The sequence below is a fragment of the Prunus mume genome, linkage group LG5 (assembly GCF_029339155.1).
Source record: "Prunus mume cultivar Tortuosa linkage group LG5, ASM2933915v1, whole genome shotgun sequence".
In the NCBI taxonomy this organism is placed as follows: Eukaryota; Viridiplantae; Streptophyta; class Magnoliopsida; order Rosales; family Rosaceae; genus Prunus; species Prunus mume.
Window position 1 is genome coordinate 5,856,854 of NC_142702.1, and position 21,200 is coordinate 5,878,053.

At 38.5% G+C, this 21,200-nt stretch overlaps 1 protein-coding gene and 2 pseudogenes across 2 annotated transcripts; 2 read left to right on the forward strand and 1 right to left on the reverse strand.

Annotated features, from left to right (window-relative positions):
* The first annotated feature begins 1,887 nt into the window (after positions 1-1,887).
* LOC103342843 (dynamin-related protein 4C pseudogene) lies at positions 1,888-4,379 on the forward strand (annotated as a pseudogene). The gene has a single exon (XR_016126906.1). The product of XR_016126906.1 is annotated as a dynamin-related protein 4C pseudogene (transcript).
* Positions 4,380-12,905: 8,526 nt separating this feature from the next.
* Positions 12,906-13,810, reverse strand: LOC148916733 (dynamin-related protein 4C pseudogene; annotated as a pseudogene).
* A 383-nt stretch (positions 13,811-14,193) lies between these two features.
* On the forward strand, positions 14,194-14,996 carry LOC103326727 (uncharacterized). The gene is made up of 2 exons (XM_089052270.1): positions 14,194-14,487; positions 14,562-14,996. The coding sequence occupies exons 1-2, from the start codon at positions 14,194-14,196 to the stop codon at positions 14,994-14,996; spliced, it is 729 nt and encodes a 242-aa protein (XP_088908396.1).
* The last annotated feature ends 6,204 nt before the right edge of the window (positions 14,997-21,200 follow it).

Consider the following 21,200-nt stretch of genomic DNA (forward strand, 5'->3'; position numbering starts at 1 on the left):
TGGGTATTGGATACCAATCCAAAATAAGAGTGGCTCCAGAACCCATCACCAAAGTGAAGACCTTTAGACCATCTCCAAAGGTGAAAGACTCAAACCCCAAATTTCACCTCTCGAAATACAACTTTTAATCTATACATAGGACTCAAACAGTATTACAACATTATGTATACACTTTACAAGTTTATGGAACATTGATGTCCAAAGCATTGTGATATGATTCCGTAGTACTGTAAACCCTTGTGTTTACAAGAATAAAGACCACCTTTACTTCTCCAAGGCCAACTCTTTCCTCAGCCTTGTAATGGGGATCCTTTCTATTGTAAATCATAGTATTACAAGATTATGGATACACTTACAAGTTTATGGAATGTTGAGGTCTAAAACATGGTAAAAAAAAAATCCTTAATATTGTAAACCCTTGTGTTTACAAGAATAAGGACCACATTTACTTATGGAAGGTCCACCCTTACTTCTACAATTACCAAACATGGAGATATTAATTGCATAAATGAAGTGCTTATTGGACTGCAATTGAATTTTATGTACAAAAGATGTGGAACCCTGTTGGATAGTACAATAGATCGATCTTAATTAATTTTTAACTTTAGTCCATTTGGTGATTAAAAAAATTTAGGTAAGTTTTTATTTGAACCCAATTATTTTATAAGTAAACTCAACAAAGTAGACATGTCAATGAATCGGATTTTGAACCGAATCCAATTTGAATTCGATATAATTAATAGGAGATGGATTGGACTTCTTAATCTGATATTTGATTACAATTCGAATTTGATTATAAATGGATACGAATATAGATTATAATTGATCAAATCCGATAATAATCTGATAACTTAGTATGTAGTATAATTTAGTTTTTCTAGGCTTCATATTAATATTTTATATGTGTAAATGAGTAATTTTAGTTTTATATGCACTAATAATACACTTAAAACTAATTTTTATGATAAAATATCACAAATTGATATAAAAATAGATAAATACAATAAAAGAACGAGGCTAATAATGAAATTTTGATTTTTTGTACATCAAAAAATAAATCATATAATAATCCGATTCGATCTGAATTCGATGCGTAACGAATATGGATTGACAGGTGCAATCCGCTAGTCCAAATACGATCTTAATCCGATAATCAAATTATAAATGAATTCGAATTTAGATTGAGGTATATCCAATCTGAATCCGACCCGTTTACAAGTCTTCAACCAATGTTTCTTTTATCCTAAAAAAAAAAAGGAATTTCTTAAAAAAAAAAAAAAATTCGTTCATTATAAAAATATTGTTTAAAATTTTCAGTATTACATTAATTTAAAAATAAAATAAAAAGGGAAAACTACAACACCATGGAACTGTGAATAGTTGTGGTGGCGTTCTATGAATTTATCTTAAGTTCTTTTAGTTTTTTTTTTTAAAAAATTTATGGGTAATCAAAATAATTATTTTTTACCCAACAAATTTGTAGTTATTATCGTTTTTGGTTACAAGTTAACAACAAAAGAAACAATTTGGTTGATTGGATTTATATATAAAGTTTTAAAATTTGATTGGGTTAGTCGGGTTAAGATTACTTTATCTGAACATTGAATAAGACATTTTGACCAAAAACTTTTGAATAAGACAAAGTTTCTTTTTCAAAAGAAAAGGACAAAGATTAAATATTAAGAAAAGCTTGGAACTCCAATGAAAAAAGAAGAAAAGCTGGGAACCGGCAACTTAAACAACAGGTTTCATATATTTTTTTAAAATGTGGGTGTACGGTCTGGTTTTGGTCTTAATGAACTGAGTGCGCCGTACAACACTCTACCTTTTACTAAAGAACGCTTTACCTTTTATTAAAGAATGCTTTTTGGTTTGGTTCTTTAAACAAAACAAAAAAAAAAGGTTGAATGAATGAATTATATGTTTCTGAAACGTATTTGTCTATGTCATGTTCATGTCCTTGTGTCTTGCTCCTTCTTTTCCCCTCTGTTTTTCTATGATTCACCAGTTTTTCTCTGTTAGGCAGAGGTGAGGTTTGCCTTTACATACAACAAACTAGCTACCTTCGTTGGAGAGCAGAAGACCCCTTCTTCTTCTTATTTTTTGTCTTTCAATTATATCTGAGTCTCAGAAAATGGGAGGACCGAGAACTCAAACTGATTCAGGAAGCAGATCGTCGAGCTCATTCATTTTACAAGATGATCAAGATGGCTTTTCACCAACCTCATCAAACGCACTGGTACTCGTCCAAAACGCACCAATTGTCTCGTCCTACAATGAGAGAATCCGCCCCATTCTTGATGCCATTGACAAGCTCCGCAGCCTCATGGTTATGGAGGAAGGCATTCAGCTCCCCACCATTGTTGTTGTGGGAGACCAGTCATCTGGCAAATCCAGCGTTCTTGAGTCCCTCGCCGGCATCAGCCTACCGCGTGGACGGGGAATCTGCACAAGGGTTCCTCTCGTAATGAGGCTTCAGCACCACTCTGATCCTGAACCAGAGCTTTCACTGGAGTACAGTGGCAGAGTTGAGCACACTGATGAGGACAATATTTCTGAGGACATTGTGAATGCCACCAATCTGATTGCTGGGGACAGTAAGGGAATTTCAGACACCCCATTGACCTTGTTGGTGAAGAAGAATGGTGTGCCTGATTTGACCATGGTTGACCTCCCTGGAATCACTAGGGTTCCAGTTCGTGGCCAGCCTGAGAATATCTATGATCAAATCAAAGATATAATCATGAAGTATATAAAGCCCGAAGAGAGCATCATTTTGAATGTGTTATCTGCTTCTGCTGATTTTAGCACATGTGAGTCAATTAGTATGTCGCGGAGTGTGGATAAAACTGGCGAGAGGACTCTGGCTGTGGTTACAAAGGTTGATATGGCACCAGAGGGACTGCTGGAGAAGGTTACAGCTGATGATGTGGACATTGGTCTTGGCTATGTCTGTGTAAGGAACCGGATTCGTGATGAAACGTTTGAGGAGGCGAGGGCTATTGCGGATCGATTATTTGAAACTGATCCTTTTCTTTCGAAGATTGATAAGTCCATGGTTGGAATTCAGGTTTTGGCCGACAAGTTGGTCCAAATTCAAGCTGCTAGCATAGCTAGAAACTTGCCTGATATTGTAAAGAAGATCAATGACAAGCTGAATTCTTACCTTTCAGAGCTCAACAAAATGCCGAAAAAGCTCTCATCAGTTCCTGAGGCCATGACTGCTGTTATGCAGATCATTGGAACATCCAAAGAATCACTTAAGAAAATTCTTGTGAGGGGAGAATTTGATGAGTTCCCGGATGACAAACACATGCATTGCAAGGCTAGGCTTGTTGAGATGCTCAATAAGTGCTCAGATCAGCTTCACGAGTGCAATGTGAGTGACCCCAAAAGTAATTTCTTAATGGAGGAGATTGCGATTTTGGAGGAGGCAAAAGGTATCAACCTTCCCAATTTTGTTCCTCGCAATGCTTTTCTTATAGTTTTGCAGGGTAAAGTGAAGGGGATTTCGAGCATACCTATTGAGTTTGTTGAGCAGGTTTGGAGTTATATTGAGGATGTGGTTTCGTCTGTGTTAATGAGAAATACAGAAAACTATTACCATGTTCAATTGTCTGCCAGAAGAGCAGGCCATAATCTTATTGAAAAGATGAAAGAAAGATCGATTAATTGGATGACGGAGATAGTGGAAATGGAGAAACTAACTGATTATACATGTAATCCGGAATATCTATCCGAATGGCATAGGCTCATGACTGAACAAGAAACATTCATCCAAAAGGTCTTGCGTGACGCTGAGATAAACATAAATGTAAAGGGAATTGGGATGGTTGAAGTTGGAGGTCTAAGGAAGTACACACATGTCCTGTTGTCTCAAGCTTTCGACTTGAAAATGCGGATGACTGCGTATTGGAATATTGTGCTGAGAAGGTTGATTGATATCATGGGTTTGCATTTGCAGCTGAGTGTTTCAAACCTTGTGAACAAGGACCTGGAGATGGAGATTATGAATGATCTACTGGGACCTAACCATGGTGGTGGGATTGAGAGGATGCTAGAGGAACCTTCATCAATGGCAGTGAAGCGCCAGAAGCTCATCAAGAGCATCAAAAAGCTGAAGGAGTCTAAAGAGGTTGTGTGTAAGATCATGGACGACAGGTTTACTTACGCCGATTACCTTGTGTGATAGATAACTAAGGAGTCCAGTTAAATTATGGTATGTTCCGTGTGAAAGAAGGCATTTTGCCAATGATGTGTGGTTGATCTGTTTGTACTTAATTATGGATTTGCATTTTGTTTATCATGTACCTGGTTGGTTGATGTTCTTGTGTGGATGATCTGTTTCTACTTAATTATAAGCACATTCTGTTTTTGTCTTTTGGGTTGCTAAACCTTACCAGGCTTGTTCCTGGAATAGGAGGAAATTTCTATCCTCTGTTCCTTCCTAGATATCTTAATTCATGACACTGTGGGTGATGGTAGAAACACCTTCCTTTGTCATGATCACATTTGAACCCTTTTGGGAGCTTTTCTCTTTGAGTTGGGACCCTTGTTAGTCTTCCATTTGGTCAGTGGGAATCTATTGGCATTGGCTTTTGCCAAGCTCAATGGGAATAATTAATCACATCCCAATGGAGCTCTGGCCTTCTAGGCACTTGTTCTTTAGAATGTTAGATTCAATTAAAATGGACATACCATTGTTTGGTAAGCTTAAAATATATCATGGACTAGATATGGGTATTGGACACTAATCCAGAATAAGGAGTAATTTTTGGGTGTTCCGGGTACATCACATGGCTGGTCTACCATCCAATAGACGGAAGACATATGGAATATTTGCAATGCAGTCTGTCACAAGTTAGACAATAATTCCACATGTCCTATGTTTATTGGATGGTACACCAGCCACGTGATGTACAGAACATATAAAAATTTCTCCAGAATAAGAGCGGCTCCAGAACCCATCACCAGACATGGGTTTATAACAAAGTCGTCATCTCTTTTTCAACACAAAGTCGTCTTCTCTGGTTTGCTCTATTTGTCGTCTTTTATTTTCCTCCTTCTCCTCTCTCCTCTCTTCTATTCTCTCTCTGTCTCCTGTCTTTCTCTCTTTTATTTGGCTCATACAAGCTTCAAATCTCTCTCTCTCTCTCTCTCTCTCTCCCTAACTAAAAAAAGCTTCAGATTTCTCTCTGAGCCTTTGTTTTTTATTTTATTGTTAAATATTTTTATATTTTGATGATTGTTGCCTTGCTCTTTTGGGTTAGATGCCGAATGATGTATTTTTTTTTATATAATTTTTTTTATTGACCTCAGATTGGAAACTAATCATTGATATGAGTTTGAGTTTCTGGTTTAATTCTTGCAAAAGTTGGGGGCTTTTTCTTCAATTTGAGGCAAAAAAGTTAGGAATTTGCATCTGATTCTTGTTAAGAAAAAAAAAAAATAATAATAAAATTTGAACTCAATCCCAGTCTGTTGTTTGGTGCAAAATTGAATGGGGACTGGACTTCAAATCCAAGCCAGCCCAATCTAATGTTTCAAAACCCATTCTAACCAATTCAAGCTAGCTTACCAAACGGGGTCTGAGTTTCATCCTCTTTGGTTAGCCACCAATTGAAGGTAGGCTAGCCACTGTAGACAGACTTTATGCGTTCTTTGTAATTCTTTCCTTGAGTCTCATGAACATTTGTTCTTTGTATAGAGGCTCACTCTGCAATTTTTGTTGCACAAAATAGTTAAAACTTTTTTTTATTACAAAATACGAAAATTTAATTTGTAAAGAAACAAAATTCTGAAAATTTTGGTTTTTTTATTTATTAAAATTTTTTTGGTATTTAAATTGGCCGTTGACGTCAGCCTGCCCAAGCAGTAGCCCAAGCAAGTCTTGCCTTCGCGCTTGCCTAGTATCGTGGACCTTCTTCTTGCCAAGGCAACTTTTCCTTTCTGGGGTTGTTTTTGGAGCCTAAGCCCCCCTTTTACCATGGCAAAATGGGATGGGTGGAAGTGCTCTGACGCACCTATAGAAGAAGAATACATGACCGACCAAACACAAGCAAGCCTTCGACTCTCAATAAACCAAAATGCCCAAAGTATTGAATAGGGTTTAGCCACAAAATTCTCTGAGCTTAAGACTTTTCTCAGTACTCAAACACACAATACCTACCTCATTTTCTCATAACTCTATTCCTATATTCATATCTTCTAAGATTCCTTGTTTTCCGTATCTTCTAATAAGATTCCAACCTACATTTAAAGTGTCTCATTGGAAAAAAACAAAGATCAAACAAACAAAAAGGAATAGCTGTAAATTATGGTCTTCGTTTCACATTGTGCCCTTCAATTATTCTTTTATACAAGCGATGTTGGGCTTCAATTATTTGTTTGATCAACATGAGCTTTTGAGAAGTTCTTATTTGCCCTTTACCATCTTCTTTTGTCACAATTTCTATTAATTTAATCACGCACGTACTTTTTTTTTAGTGACATTTTTGTTCATTCACCTCCACTTAATCCAAACCACAATAACAATATCCCTCTCTGCATCTCTCTCTCTCTCTCTATCTCTCTCTACTTCCTTTCTTTTTCTCTGGTCACAATCGCTACGCAGAAGGGCTATCTACATAAAATATGCATCCACATCATTTCAACAAAAGGATACAAGATGTACGAGGGAACATTGGAGCTTTCCAAAAGTTATGGAGGAATAAATACCAAAGCGAAAGTCTTAAGGTTAAACTGGAATATGGTTCTTTAATTTGGGAAAAAACAAAAAAGAAAAAAGAAGAAGAATATGGCTCTGTACCCGGAAAAAAAGAAGAAGAAGGAATATGGTTCGAACACTACGATACTTTCCACTAAGAGCTTCCACAGTGGGAAGGTGTAAATTCGGGATTGTAAAGCCGCTTTTATATCCCATTTACACATCTCCTATATATATAAATTACGTTTTTGCTCCAATGGGTGAGATGTAAATTTAAAAAATGTAAATTTAATGTTCTTGTATTATTGATTCGTTTTTGAGTTAACTGAGGGCTGATGACTACTCTACAAATGATGTTGTCTCTATAGTTGCCACTTCTATTTTCTGACCCTTTGTTTTTTTTTGGTCAATAGTGATGAAGTTTCCATTAAGATAATGAAGGCAAGCCATGAGTGGAAGCCGAGATACATCAAATGAAACCAGGAGTTCGTAGGCTAAAAGACATATCTAAAAGCCCCGAGACATAAAAAGAAAAGCAAACACATACATAGACTTCATAATTAAGTACAAACAGATCAGCAAATGACAGAATGCCTTGATTAACAAGAAACAGACCATAATTTAGCTAGACTCCTTAGCTATAACAGAATGCCTTGATTAACAAGAAACAGACCATAATTTAGCTAGACTCCTTAGCTATATCTATCACACAATAAGTTAATTGGCAAACGTAACGATGCCATCCATGATCTTACACACAACCTCTTTAGACTCCTTGAGCTTTTTGATGCTCTTGATGAGCTTATTGCGCTTCACTGCAATTGATGGAGGTTCCTCCATCAACCTCTCAATCCCAACACCATTGTTAGGTCCCATTAACTCACTCACAATCTCCGTCCTCATGTCCTTGTTCACAAGGTTCGAAACACTCAGCTGCAAATACAAAGCCATAGAATCAATCAACCTTCTCAGCACAACATTCCAATATGCAGTCATCCGCATTTTCAAGTCGAAAGCTTGAGACAACAGAACATGTGGGTACTTCATTAGACCTCCAACTTCAACCATCCCGATGTTAACCATGTGTTTCAGTTAAGAAATTGTTAAGTCATCATGTGCAGCTCACGTGCTCTCTGTTAAGTCTGTTAGTGAGAGTTAGCTGTATTTGTTAAGTCTGTTAGCGTGATGTTAGGAGATAAGTACTGTACTAAAGCTGAGCTTTTATAATTCCTATTAATCAAGATCTGAAATACAGAATATACAGCTATTTTCCTTCTTGCTTCCTCTCTACCTTCTTCTATGGAAATCCCTAAATCTCATCCTCTTCTTCTTGTTAAGATGGTATCAGAGCCCATCGTGGCTTGACACTTTCGATCCGCTTCCAATTTTTCTGAACTATCTCTTCGTTGTGCTCTTCTCTTGCTCTGTCTCTATTGTTCTTTCCTCTTTTCTGTTTTTTCTCTAATTTCTGTTCATCAATGGCGACTTCTTCCTCTTCCCCTTCAGTCAAAATTGACGGTTTGCTTGGGATGATTACTCTTCGTCTCAAGGACGATAATTTTCTCAAGTGGTGTTTTCAATTGGAATCCGTTCTTCAGGGTTATGATCTTTTTGGGCATTTTGACGGAACTGATATTGCTCCTCCTCGCTTTGCTATTGTTGATGAGGTGGGTGTTACATCTGAAGTTACTGCTGCTTACAAGGATTGGATTCGCACAGATAAGGCTTTACTCAGTTTGCTCATTGCCACTCTCTCTGATGAGGCCATAGAGTATGTTATTGGCACCAAGACTGCTCGTGACGCCTGGCTAAGTCTTTCTGATCGTTATGCGTCGATTTCTAGGGCACGAATCAATCATTTGAAGACTGAATTACAGACGGCCCAGAAGGGTGGAGACTCGATCGAGCGCTTTCTCTTGCGTTTGAAAACGGTCCGTGACCAATTAGTTCAAGCTGGGGTTAAGGTGTCTGACGATGACTTTATGATTGCTATTCTTAATGGTCTCCCTCAGGAATATGACATGATCAAGACGGTTTTGATTGCAAGGGATACTCCAATTTCCTTGAAGGATTCTCGCGCTCAATTGCTAGCTGCAGAGCAAACTGCAGAAGCTCGATTGGTTCCTCACTCTGCGATGTTTGTTACTCCGTCGTCTTCGTCATATGCTTCTGTGAATGCTATGGGCCTTTCTAATTCTGGTATGGGTTTATTGCCTACTCCATCTTCTTTACCAGTTGCCTATATGGGGTCCTATGATCGGTCTGTTCTGCCTTCATTAGATCGCAATTTTGGTTCAAGACCTGTTCTTGGTAACAATGGTGGTTTTAGTCGTTTTAACGATCATCAACATCACGGTATTGGCAATAGCCAGCACGGAGGTTTTTCTAGTTTTCCTAATCATTCTGGTTCTGGAAGAGGTAGATTTCAAAGCAGAGCCTCTCCTTCATCTTTCTCAGGAAATCGATTTGGTTCCAATTCTTCTCAGAAATCTGCAGTTGTTCCTGAATGTCAGATATGTAGCAAACGGGGTCACACGGCTGCTAATTGTTATTTTCGCCATGAGGCAAGCTCTTCTAGGCATGGGAATCAGGTTATTGAATGTCAAATCTGTGGTAAGAAGGGTCATGGAGCCTTGGATTGTTTCCATAGATCCAACTATGTCTATCAGGGTCAAGCTCCTCCTTCCAACCTTTCTGCTATGACTGCCCAAACTTCCTATGTGCCTGATCAAGTTTGGATTGCAGATAGTGGGGCGTCTCATCACATGGTGTCTGATATTTCCTCATTAAATCATGTTGCTCCTTGTGAATCTACAGAGCAAGTGATTGTTGGTAATGGAGAAGGTTTGAAAATTAAACACATTGGTACTACTGCCATTGCCTGTGCTTCTACTTCTCTTAAACTGCCATCGGTATTTCATGTTCCACAGTTATCTGCTAATCTTTTGTCTGTGCATCAGCTGTGCAAAGATAATAATTGTGTTATCAGCTTTGATGCTTTTGGTTTTGTGATACAGGATCGAGTCACCAAGACAATCCTCCTAAAAGGTCGGAGTAACAATGGATTGTATCCAATTCCCTCTGCTGTATCCTCTCATTGCTTGTCCAAGAAAGTAGCTTTGCTTGGTCAACATGTTAAGTCTTCCATTTGGCATCACAGACTTGGCCATCCAACGAATGAAGTGGTGCAATCAATGCTTAAAGCCTCTGGTTTGCAGTGTGCAAATGACTCTTCAAATTCGAATTCGAATCCCTTGTGTTCAGCTTGTCTTCAAGGGAAGATGCATCGGCTTCCATTTCCTATTAGACATAGTAGGTCTGAAATTCCTTTTCATACAGTTCATAGCGACGTATGGGGACCTTCTCATTACAAATCTGTTGAGGGTTACAGATATTTTGTTTCCTTCCTTGATGAATGTACCGGATATTTGTGGGTTTATCCCCTTTTCAATAAATCAGAAGTTTTCTCCAAATTCCTACAGTTTCATGCTTTGATACAAAATCAATTCAGTGTTGCTATTAAGTGTTTTCAGAGTGATGGTGGTGGTGAGTTTCTTAGCAAGGTTTTTACAGATTTTTTGGCTTCTAAGGGAATTGTGCGTCGTTTGTCCTGCCCTTATACTCCGCAGCAGAATGGACTGGCAGAGCGGAAGAATAGGCATATTATTGAATCAGCCATTACCCTGTTAACTGCAGCAGCCTTGCCAGGTCAATTTTGGTTTCATTCCACTGCTCATGCTGTGTATCTTATAAATCGAATGCCCAGCTATGTTTTACATAATCAGTCTCCTTATTTTCGTTTATTTGGCCATCATCCTGATCTTGCTTCTTTGAGAATATTTGGTACTGCGGTATATCCGTATCTGAGACATTATAATGTGCATAAGTTACAATCGCGAACCACTCAGTGCGTGTTCTTGGGATATTCACCTGGTTACAAGGGAGTTATTTGCTACAATCGAATTACTGCAAAATGTGTAATCTCAAGGCATGTTCTTCATGATGAAGCTATATTTCCTTTTAAGCAAATTAACCCTGGTATATGTGGGCAGTCTTCTCGCTTTCTTCTACTGCATCGTGGCTCCTGTCATTATTTCTCTGCCTTGAAGGCCTTATCAAGCTTCTCTTAATGCTCAAGATCCATCGTCTCTAGCCTCTGATACACAAGTATCTACTTCTCAGTCTCAGTCCATCTCATCTACTCATGAGTCTTTATCTCCCATCCAACATCAAGCATCGTTGGATGATATTCTGGTGGCTTCTACAGGTTCTGTACCTGTGTTGAATGAACAACAATTACAGGTTATGTTTCCGTTTGAGGTCTCTGATGCTTCCTCTTCTTCTGTTAGCACTTAGGACAAATCAATTTCTAATGCTTCCTCTTCTTCTGTTAGTACTCAAGACTCATCGGTTTCTTTATTTCCTATCAATAATCATTCCATGATTACTCGGGCCAAAAATGGTATAGTTCAAAACAAACAGTTTCCAGATTATCAAGGTTATTTTACATGTCTTCATGCTATTCCTGAATTAGATGAGCCTTCTAGTTTTAAGGTGGCCTCGTTTTCTTCTGAGTGGAGGCAGGCTATGAAAGAGGAGATTGATGCTCTTCATATGCAAGGCACATGGCTTTTAGTTCCTAATCCAGGTGATAAAAATATTATTGGCAGTAAGTGGGTTTATAAAATAAAGAGAAATCCAGATGGTACAGTGGGTAGATATAAGGCTAGACTTGTTGCTCAGGGGTTCAGTCAAGAGCCTGGTTTTGACTCTGGGAAACCTTCATCCTGTTGTTAGACACACAACAGTGAGGTTAGTATTAAGCATAGCTGCTATGAACCAGTGGAAACTACGACAACTTGATGTCAAGAACGCTTTCCTACATGGCGATCTTGAAGAAGAAGTTTTTATGAAACAGCCTCTTGGTTTTGAAGATTCTACTCATCCATAGTTTGTATGTAAACTGAAAAAATCTTTGTATGGTCTTAAACAGGCTCCAAGGGCATGGAATGCCAAATTCACAGGTTACTTACCTACTCTTGGCTTTAAATCTTCACATTCAGATCCAAGTCTATTTGTGCAGCATACTGGGAATGATATTATCATTCTACTCCTATATGTTGATGATATCATTATAACAGGTTCTAGTGATCAGTTGATTCAAAGAGTGGTTACAGACTTAAGTGAGGTGTTTGAAATGAAAGATATGGGGCAGCTCACCTTTTTCTTAGGTCTGCAAATTTCCTATAATTCCTCTGGTGACATATTCGTGAGTCAAACTAAGTATGCCAAGGATCTACTACATAAAGCTGGCATGAGTTCATGTAGAGCTTGTGCAACACCTTGTAAGCCACACACTCAAGTGTTACAGACTGATGGTGAGCCCTTGGCAGATCCCACTATGTTTCGCAGTCTAGTAGGTGCTTTACAGTATCTAACATTTACAAGACCTGATCTGGCCTATGCTGTGAATCATGTGTGTCAATATATGAATAATCCTACTGAGGTTCACTATTTTTTGGTGAAGCGTATTCTCAGATATGTACAGGGTACATTAGAATATGGAATCGTTTTACAAAGGGTCCTTGGCGCTTAATGCATACAGTGATGCAGATTGGGCAGGGGATATCAATACTAGAAGATCTACAACCGGATCTGTGGTATTCTTGGGTAGTAATCCTATCTCCTGGCAGTCCAAGAAGCAAGGTTCTGTGTCTAGGAGTTCAACAGAGGCGAGAATGGGCCTTAGCAAACACAAATGCTGACTTGTCATGGATTCGACAGGTTCTCTTGGATCTGAAGATGTTTCTGCCAAATGCTCCTCTTATGTATTGTGACAACTTATCAGCACTGGCTTTAAGCTCAAACCCAGTTTACCATTCTCGAATTAAGCATTTGGATATAGACTTTCACTTTGTGAGAGAGAAGGTACAAAGAAAGGATCTTATTGTCCAGTATATACCTACTGAAGAACAAATAGCAGATGTTTTTACAAAGGGGTTACACAGTCCCATTTTCTTACAACACTGTCTTCATCTTAGACTGAGGAGTTCAGCTGGGTAGGGAAAATGTTAACCATGTGTTTCAGTTAAGAAATTGTTAAGTCATCATGTGCAGCTCACGTGCTCTCTGTTAAGTCTGTTAGTGAGAGTTAGCTGTATTTGTTAAGTCTGTTAGCGTGATGTTAGGAGATAAGTACTGTACTAAAACTGAGCTTTTATAATTCCTATTAATCAAGATCTGAAATACAGAATATACAGCTATTTTCCTTCTTGCTTCCTCTCTACCTTCTTCTATGGAAATCCCTAAATCTCATCCTCTTCTTCTTGTTAAGACCCGATTCCCTCTACATTTATTTTTATCTCAGTGTCAGGTCCAGGTCCCAGATCATGAGAATTACGAATTACCTTTGTGATGAATGTTTCTTGTTGAGTCATGAGCCTATGCCATTCGAATACATATTCCAGATTACATGTATAATCAGTCAGCTTCTCCATTGCCAAAATCTCCGTCATCCAATGAATGGACCTTTCTTTCATCCTCTGAATAAGATTTTGGCATGCTCTTCTGGCAGACAGTTGAAGCTGATAATATTTTTCTGTATTTCTCATTAACACATACAAAACCACATTCTCAATATAATTCCAAACCTTCTCAACAAACCCAAGAGGTATGCCTGAAATCCCCTCCACTTTTCCCTGCAAAATTATAAGAAAAGCATTGCGCTGAACAAAATTGGGAAGGTTGATACCTTCACCTCCTCCAAAATCTCAATCTCCTTCATTAAGAAATTACTTTTGGAGTCACTCTCATTGCACTCGTGAAGTTGAAATGAGCACTGATTGAGCATCTCAACCAGCCTAGCCGTGCAATGCATTTGTCGGTCACCCGGGAACTCGTCAATTTCTCCCTTCAAAAGAATCTTCTTAAGTGATTCTTTGGATTCTTCAATGATCTGCATAAAAGCGTCATGGCCTCAAAGAACAACGATTGTCGAGTTTTCGGCAATTTGTTGAGTTCTGAAAGGTAAGAATTCAGCTTGTCATCGATCTTCTTTACAATAACAGGCAAGTTTCTAGCTATGCTAACAGCTTGAATTTGGACCAACAAAGAGAATCATGATGCAGATCATGATTCCAAACAATCAGCCCATTCCATGAAATCAGTCGATCCCACTAAATCAGCATTGACAGACTCCCCATCACAAGATCAGCTTCATCCCAGCTAGGAATTAGTTTACAATTGATTGTGTAATATATGAGATTAGTTATACTTACCTTATATTACTTACCTTCTGTAAATAGACTTGAGAAAGTCTAACCCGTGTACAATATATATACAGCTGATAATACAAGAACATATTATCTTGGTCTGTGCAATTATTCTTCACTTCTGTCTCTCATCTCTCTTCCTCTTCAGTTTATTTTCTTATATGGTATCAGAGCTCTTCGGAGCTAACCCTCAAAATATCGATCCTACCCAAACCAATGGCCACCACACCTAAGTCTGGAGAATCAAGCAATATTGATATGTCAAAACTGATTTATGAAATGTCAAAACTTTCCTCACCTCCATTCTCATCTCATCCCTTGCCCATTTCTTTCAATATCTCATCGTTGTTCCCAGTTCCTATGGATCGCACCAACTACTTGAGTTGGAAATCCCAATTTGAAGATGTATTGGAGATGCACGGCCTTGCAGCAGTCGTCAAGAACAACACAGACCCACCCAAAGTGCAAGAAGATGGATCTGTGCACCCAGAGTTAGCCAAGGATAAACTGGTCCTGAGTTGGATCAAAGCGACTTCCTCTTCTTCCATCAAGACACTTCTCATCCCTTGTACCATGCTCATCAGGCCTGGACCATGCTGGCCAAGCGCCTCTCACCTCTTGCTAGTACTGTACGGATTCTTCGAGACCAAATTCGCACTCTCAGAAAGGACACCAACACAACAGTGACTGATTATCTCAATTATGCCAAATCACTCTTTGATTCCCTCACACAAGCTGGTGCAACAATGGACGATGATGAACTCATCAGTTATGTTCTGGATGGTCTTGGTCTTGAATACAAAGAGTTAGCCACAACACTTCACCTGCATCCAGATATTGATTTCGATAAATTCTATGATCTAGCTTTAAGGGAAGAACATTTACAGAAAAGAATGTCTCTCACCGTTGCTTCAGGGGTTGCAATGGCTGCTGATCGGAGGTCCACTGAGCGCAACTCTAGTCCAAACTCCATTGGTCACAATCCAACTCATTCCTACGGTCAACCATGGTCAAATTAGGCACACCATTCTTCTTCACCAACAAGGTCAATGGGGTGTCTGAAATTCCCTTTTTGTCCCATGCAATCAGATTAGTGGCATACACAATGTCTTCTGAAATGTTTTCCTCATCACCGCTCAACTCGCCATTGTACTCCAGTGAAAGCTCGGTTTAGGATCAGAGTGGTGCTGAAGCCTCATTACAAGAGCAACCCTTGTGCAGATACCTTGTCCACGCGGTAGGTCGATCTTGGCGAGGGACTCAAGAACACCGGATTTGCGGATGGTGGTCTCCCACAACAACAATGGTGGGCAGTGGATGCCTTCCTCCATAACCATGAGGACGCGGAGCTTGTCAATGGCATCAAGCATAGGGCGAATTTTGTCGTTGTAGGATGAGACAATTGGCGCGTTGTTGAAAAGTAGCTGTGCTTTTGATGAGGAAAATGATAAGCCCTCTTGATCATCTTGTAAAATGGATGAGCTTGATGATCTGCTTCTGAATCAGTTTGAGTTCTTTTTGCTCCCATTTTCTGAGATATAATTGAAAGAAAATGGGAAGAGGAAGTCATGGACAAACCGAGAGAGGAGAAAAAATTGAAGGGGGTTGTTTTAGGCAAACTTGACCTCTGCCTAACAGAGAAATCATGGATAAATAGAGAAAAAAGATACATAAACATGTGCACAATGTGAAAGATGCAGACATAGGAATCTTTTACCTTAATATGGGAATTTATGCTTTGGTTTTTGTTTTACATCGGAAGGGAACTTATGCTTTTGTACATCAAATAGTGGCCGAAAATGCTTGAACCACTCACTTCAATAATGCATGACAAGTTACAACACAAAATGGTGTCTACACTATCAAAAGTATCAGTGAAGTTCTCTTTAGTGTTCACACTATCACACGAATTTAAACGCAAGAATATAAGAGTGAAAACTTTTAGACCATCTCGAAAGGTAAAAGACTGAAACCCGAAATTTCACCTCCAGAAATACAACTTTTCATCTATACATAGGACTCAAACAGTTTTTTTTTTTTGGGGGAGAGGATGGCAGGCCTTGTTGTGCAATATATTTTAAAATATATGATATAGCAATACAATTACTGCAATTAGATTACTGCTGGCCCTCTCAGAAAATGAAAAACCTATGTGTAAGTGATTTTGTAATTTTGGCCCCCTCCATGCTAAGAATCCTAGCTCCGCCACTGCACTTACATATTACATTTCGTGTTCTTAAGAAATCTACATATTATATTCAAGAATCAAGCCCAATCGCATAATAGTAAGAAAAGGAAAAGACTCAATATTTAGAGCACACTTGGAGCCCTAAGTGGTGTGCTCTCCAAGAGCATAGCATTTCAGGGCATGATCAAGCTGATCATCTAGTTTCATATAGGACTTGCACTCTTGCTTGTTTGAAGCCAAAAGAGAATTCTTATTAGGATAGGCACGATTCATATTTACATGGTTAAGAGCGCAATAGAAAATGAGGGTGCATTTGTCGTTAACATCTTCATCCAAAAGGTCTTGCGTGACGCTGAGATAAACGTAAATGTAATGGGAATTGAGATGGTTGAAGTTGGAGGTCTAAGGAAGTACACACATGTCCTGTTGTTTCAAGCTTTCGACTTGAAAATGCGAATGACTGCATATTGGAATATTGTGCTGAGAAGGTTGATTGATATCATGGGTTTGCGTTTGCAGCTGAGTGTCTCAAACCTTGTGAACAAGGGCCTGGAGATGGAGGTTGTGAATGAGCTACCGGGACCTAACCATATTGGTGGGATTGAGCGGATGCTGGAGGAACCTCCATCAATGGGCAGTGAAGCGCCAGAAGCTCATCAAGAGCATCAAAAAGCTCAAGGAGTCTAAAGAGGTTGTGTGTAAGATCATGGACGACAGGTTTACTTACGCCGATTATCTTGTGTGATAGATAACTAAGGGGTCCAGTTAAATTATAGTATGTTTCGTGTGAAAGAAGGCATTTTGCGAATGATGTGTGGTTGATCTGTTTGTACTTAATTATGGATCTACATTTTGTTTATCATGTACCTGGTTGGTTGATGTTCTTGTGTGGATGATCTGTTTCTACTTAATTATAAGCACATTCTGTTTTTGTCTTTTGGGTTGCTAAACCTTACCAGGCTTGTTCCTGGAATAGGAGGAAATTTCTATACTCTGTTCCTTCTCTTATTTAATGACACTGTGGGTGATGGTAGAAACACCTTCCCTTGTCATGATCACAATTTGAACCCTTTTTGGGGCTTTTCTCTTTGAGTTGGGACCCTTGTTAGTCTTCCATGTGGTCAATGGGAATCTATTGGCATTTGCTTTTGCCACTCTCAATGGGAATAATTAATCACTTCCCAATGGAGCTCTGGCCTTCTAGGCACTTGTTCTTTAGAATGTTAGATTCAATTAAAATGGACATGAATCCTATTCAGTGATTGGTGAGCTTAAAATATATCATGGACTGGATATGGGTATTGGACACTAATACAGAATAAAAGCGACTCCATAACCCATCACCAGACATGGGTTTATAACAAAGTCGTCGTCTCTTTTTGAAAAGAAAGTCGTCTTCTCTGGTTTGCCTTATTTGTCATCTTTTATTTTCCTCCTTCTCCTCTCTCCTCTCTTCTATTCTCTCTCTATCTCCTATCTTTCTCCCTCCTCTCTCTCTCTCTCTCTCTCTCTCTCTCTCTCTCTCTCTCTCTCTCTATTTGGCTCATACAAGCTTCAAATATATATATATATATATATACAGAGAGCTTCCATTGAGGGATCCCTCAAATAAGCTTATTTGAGGGACACCCCTTGTAGGGCCTACTCCGGATTGTATTTCACTAATCCATACCTTCTATTTTGTAGATACTCATTCAAAGATCATCTCTACAAAAAATCACTTGAATCCGATATTATTTGACCATTCAATTGAGTTATTGAAATTTTAGTACTTTCTTGAAGCACCGTGTTCATTGATTTTGTAGGACACAATTGGATTCGAAACGGTTTCTGATTTGTCTAATTTTTTGTAAGGATGATCTATGAATGAAGACCTGAAAAATAGATGGTTTGGATCATTGGAAAAAAAATTGTAGGGTACCTTAAAAGGCGTCCCTCAAATAAAATTATTTGAGGGATCCCTCAATAGAAGGGGACTGTATATATATATATGGTATACTAGTGATTTGCCCCCTGAACTTGTACCTAACTTTCAATTGACCCCCCTATCCTTTTAAAAAATAAAAATAAAAAGAAAAAGAAAAGAAAAGTAAGGATATGAACTCATTTTTTTCATTAATTCCCCCCTACCGTCTAAATTCTTAACATTTCATCCAATATTCAGTTAAATTATTCTAAAAAATTATTTTTTTGGAAAAAATTGAAGAAAAAGAGTAAACCTAATGCCAACCCTTTCCATCTCCTCCCTTCCTCCTCCCATTCCCCCATGACCACCATCCTTTACTCCAGACCAATCCCCCACCCCCACACCCTTCAACCCACAGACCCACCTCCTCCTCTCCCTTTCTATTCTTTCACCCACAGACTCATCACCACCATCCCCCAACAGACCTTCCTCAGTTTCCGCCGTCGCCGCCTCCCTCTCTCTCTCTCTCTCTCTCTCTCTCTCTCTCTCTCTCTCTCTCTCTATTTTTTCTTCAATCTTAAATACTTGGATTTGCAAAAAAGATCAAAATAAAATAAAATCTAATAGAATTTACCCCCATGCCATCGGATAGCATTTGGGGTGGGAGGTCGTGGGGAAGAAGAAAAAACATGGGGAGGGTTGGGGTGGGGTGGAGGGGCCATTGGAAGCCATGTGGAGATAGGGAGAGTTGAGGGGCGAGAGAAAAAATAAATGGAGAGGGTGGGGGTGAGGGAGAGAGTGATTGGTTGGATGGGCCCCTCTCTTATTAAATTTTTTTTCTTTCAGTTTAGATTTCTTATTATTTATTTGTGTATTTAATTATTTTAACATATAAAACAACCATTTTGCCCTCATATTTAACGGCAAATTAGATGAAATGTTGCAGATTTAGACGGCATGGGGAAAATTGGCGAAAAAAGTTCTTATCCTTAATTTTCCTTATAAAAAAAAAAGGATAGGGGTCAATAGAAAGTTAGGTATAAGTTCAGGGGGCAAATTACTAGTATACCCATATATATATCTCCCCTTACTAAAAAAAGCTTCAGATTTCTCTCTACTTTGTTTTTTATATTATTATTACATTTTTTTATATTTTGATGATTGTTGTCTTGCTCTTTTGGGTTAGATGCCGAATGATGTATATTTTTGTTTTTATTGACCTAGGTGGGAAACTAATAATTGATATGAGTTTGAGTTTCTGGTTTAATTCTTGCAAAAGTTGGGGTTTTTTCTTCAATTTGAGGCAAAAAGTTAGGAATTTGCATCTGATTCTTGTTAAGAAATTAAAAATTAAAAATTTTGAAACTCAATCCCAATCTATTGTTTGGTGCAAAATTGAATGGGGACTGGACTTCAAATCCAAGCCAGCCCAGTCTAATGTTTCAAAACCCATTCTAACTAGTTCAAGCTAGCTTATCAAACGGGGTCTGAGTTTCATCCTCTTTGGTTAGCCATCAATCGAAGGTACGCTAGCCACTGTAGACAGACTTTATGCGTTCTTTGTAATTCTTTCCTTGACTCTCATGAACATTTGTTCTTTGTTAGTATTTAAATTGGCCGTTGACGTCAACTTGCCCAGGCAACAGCCCAAGCAAGTCTTGCCTTCGGGCTTGCCCCAATTTCGTGGGCCCACTTCTTGCCAAGGCAACTTTTCCTTTGTGGGGGTTATTTTTGGAGCCTAGGCCCCCCTTTTACTATGCGTGAAAGTGCTCTAACGCACTTGTAGAAGAAGAAGACATGACCGACCAAACACACAATACCTACCTCATTTTCTCATAACTATATTCCTATATTCATATCTTCTAAGATTCCTACCTACATTAAAGTGTCTCATTCGAAAAAAATATCAAACAAACAAAAAGGTATAGCTGTAAACTATGGTCTGTGTTTCACATTGTGCCCTTCAATTATTCTTTTATACAAGCGATGTTGGGCTTCAATTATTTGTTTGATCAACATGAGCTTTTGAGAAGTTCTTATTTGCCCTTTACCATCTTCTTTTGTCACAATTTCTATTAATTTAATCACGCACATAGCTTTTTTTTAAGTGACATTTTTGTTCATTCACCTCCACTTAATCCAAACCACAATAACAATATCCCTCTCTGCATCTCTCTCTCTCTCTCTCTCTCTCTCTCTACTTGCTTTCTTTTTCTTTGGTCACAATCGCTACGCAGAAAGGCCATCTACATAAAATATGCATCCTCATCATTCAACAGAGACAGACGAAATACAAGACGTACGAGGGAACATTGGAGCTTTCCAAAAGTTATAGAGGAATAAATACCAAAGCAAAGGTCTTAAGGTTAAACTGGAATATGGTTCTTTAATTTGGGAAAAAAGAAGAAAAAAGAAGAAGAAGAATATGGCTCTGTAGCTGAAAAAAAGAAGGAATATGGTTCGAACACTACGATACTTTCCGCTAAGAGCTTCCACAGTGGGAAGGTGTAAATTCGGGACTGTAAAGTTGCTTTTCCATCCCATTCTATGGGGATAATGAACTGTACTCCCACATGTCTATTGAACACTATACTTGTCATATATGCCAAAGGTAAGTAAGCCATCTTTTACTGGAAGGAATACTATGTTTTGATTGTAATGTAGAATAAGTTTATGTTCACCCGTTTTGATTTAATCCTGTGATGATAGGGTAAAGTTTCCCATTGATTTGAAAACCATTGATGGTCAGCAAATCAACTTTCTTTGGTGTGCGAGCGTGCCACTGTTAACAGTTAAAAATCCTAACAGACTTATGAAACAAAGATAACTTGCGCTCTAAGTTACTGACTTTAACAAGTGATTGTGAATTTGGGTGATGAATATCTCTCAAGTAAGTTCTTTTCTTGCCTTAGACTGGTGAGGACTTCATAATTTATCACAGTATACTAGTAGTTTTGGACAAAATGAATATTGAAAATAAATCAAAACTGTTTTTTCAAGAAAAACTGCTTGTTACAGAATTTTTAGGACAAAAGTGAACTGCCATGTTTGCAAGGAGAACAGAACATTGGGCTTTGATTTCTGCCTGGATCGTTGCCTATAACTCAGGCTGGACTGGTTACAACTATG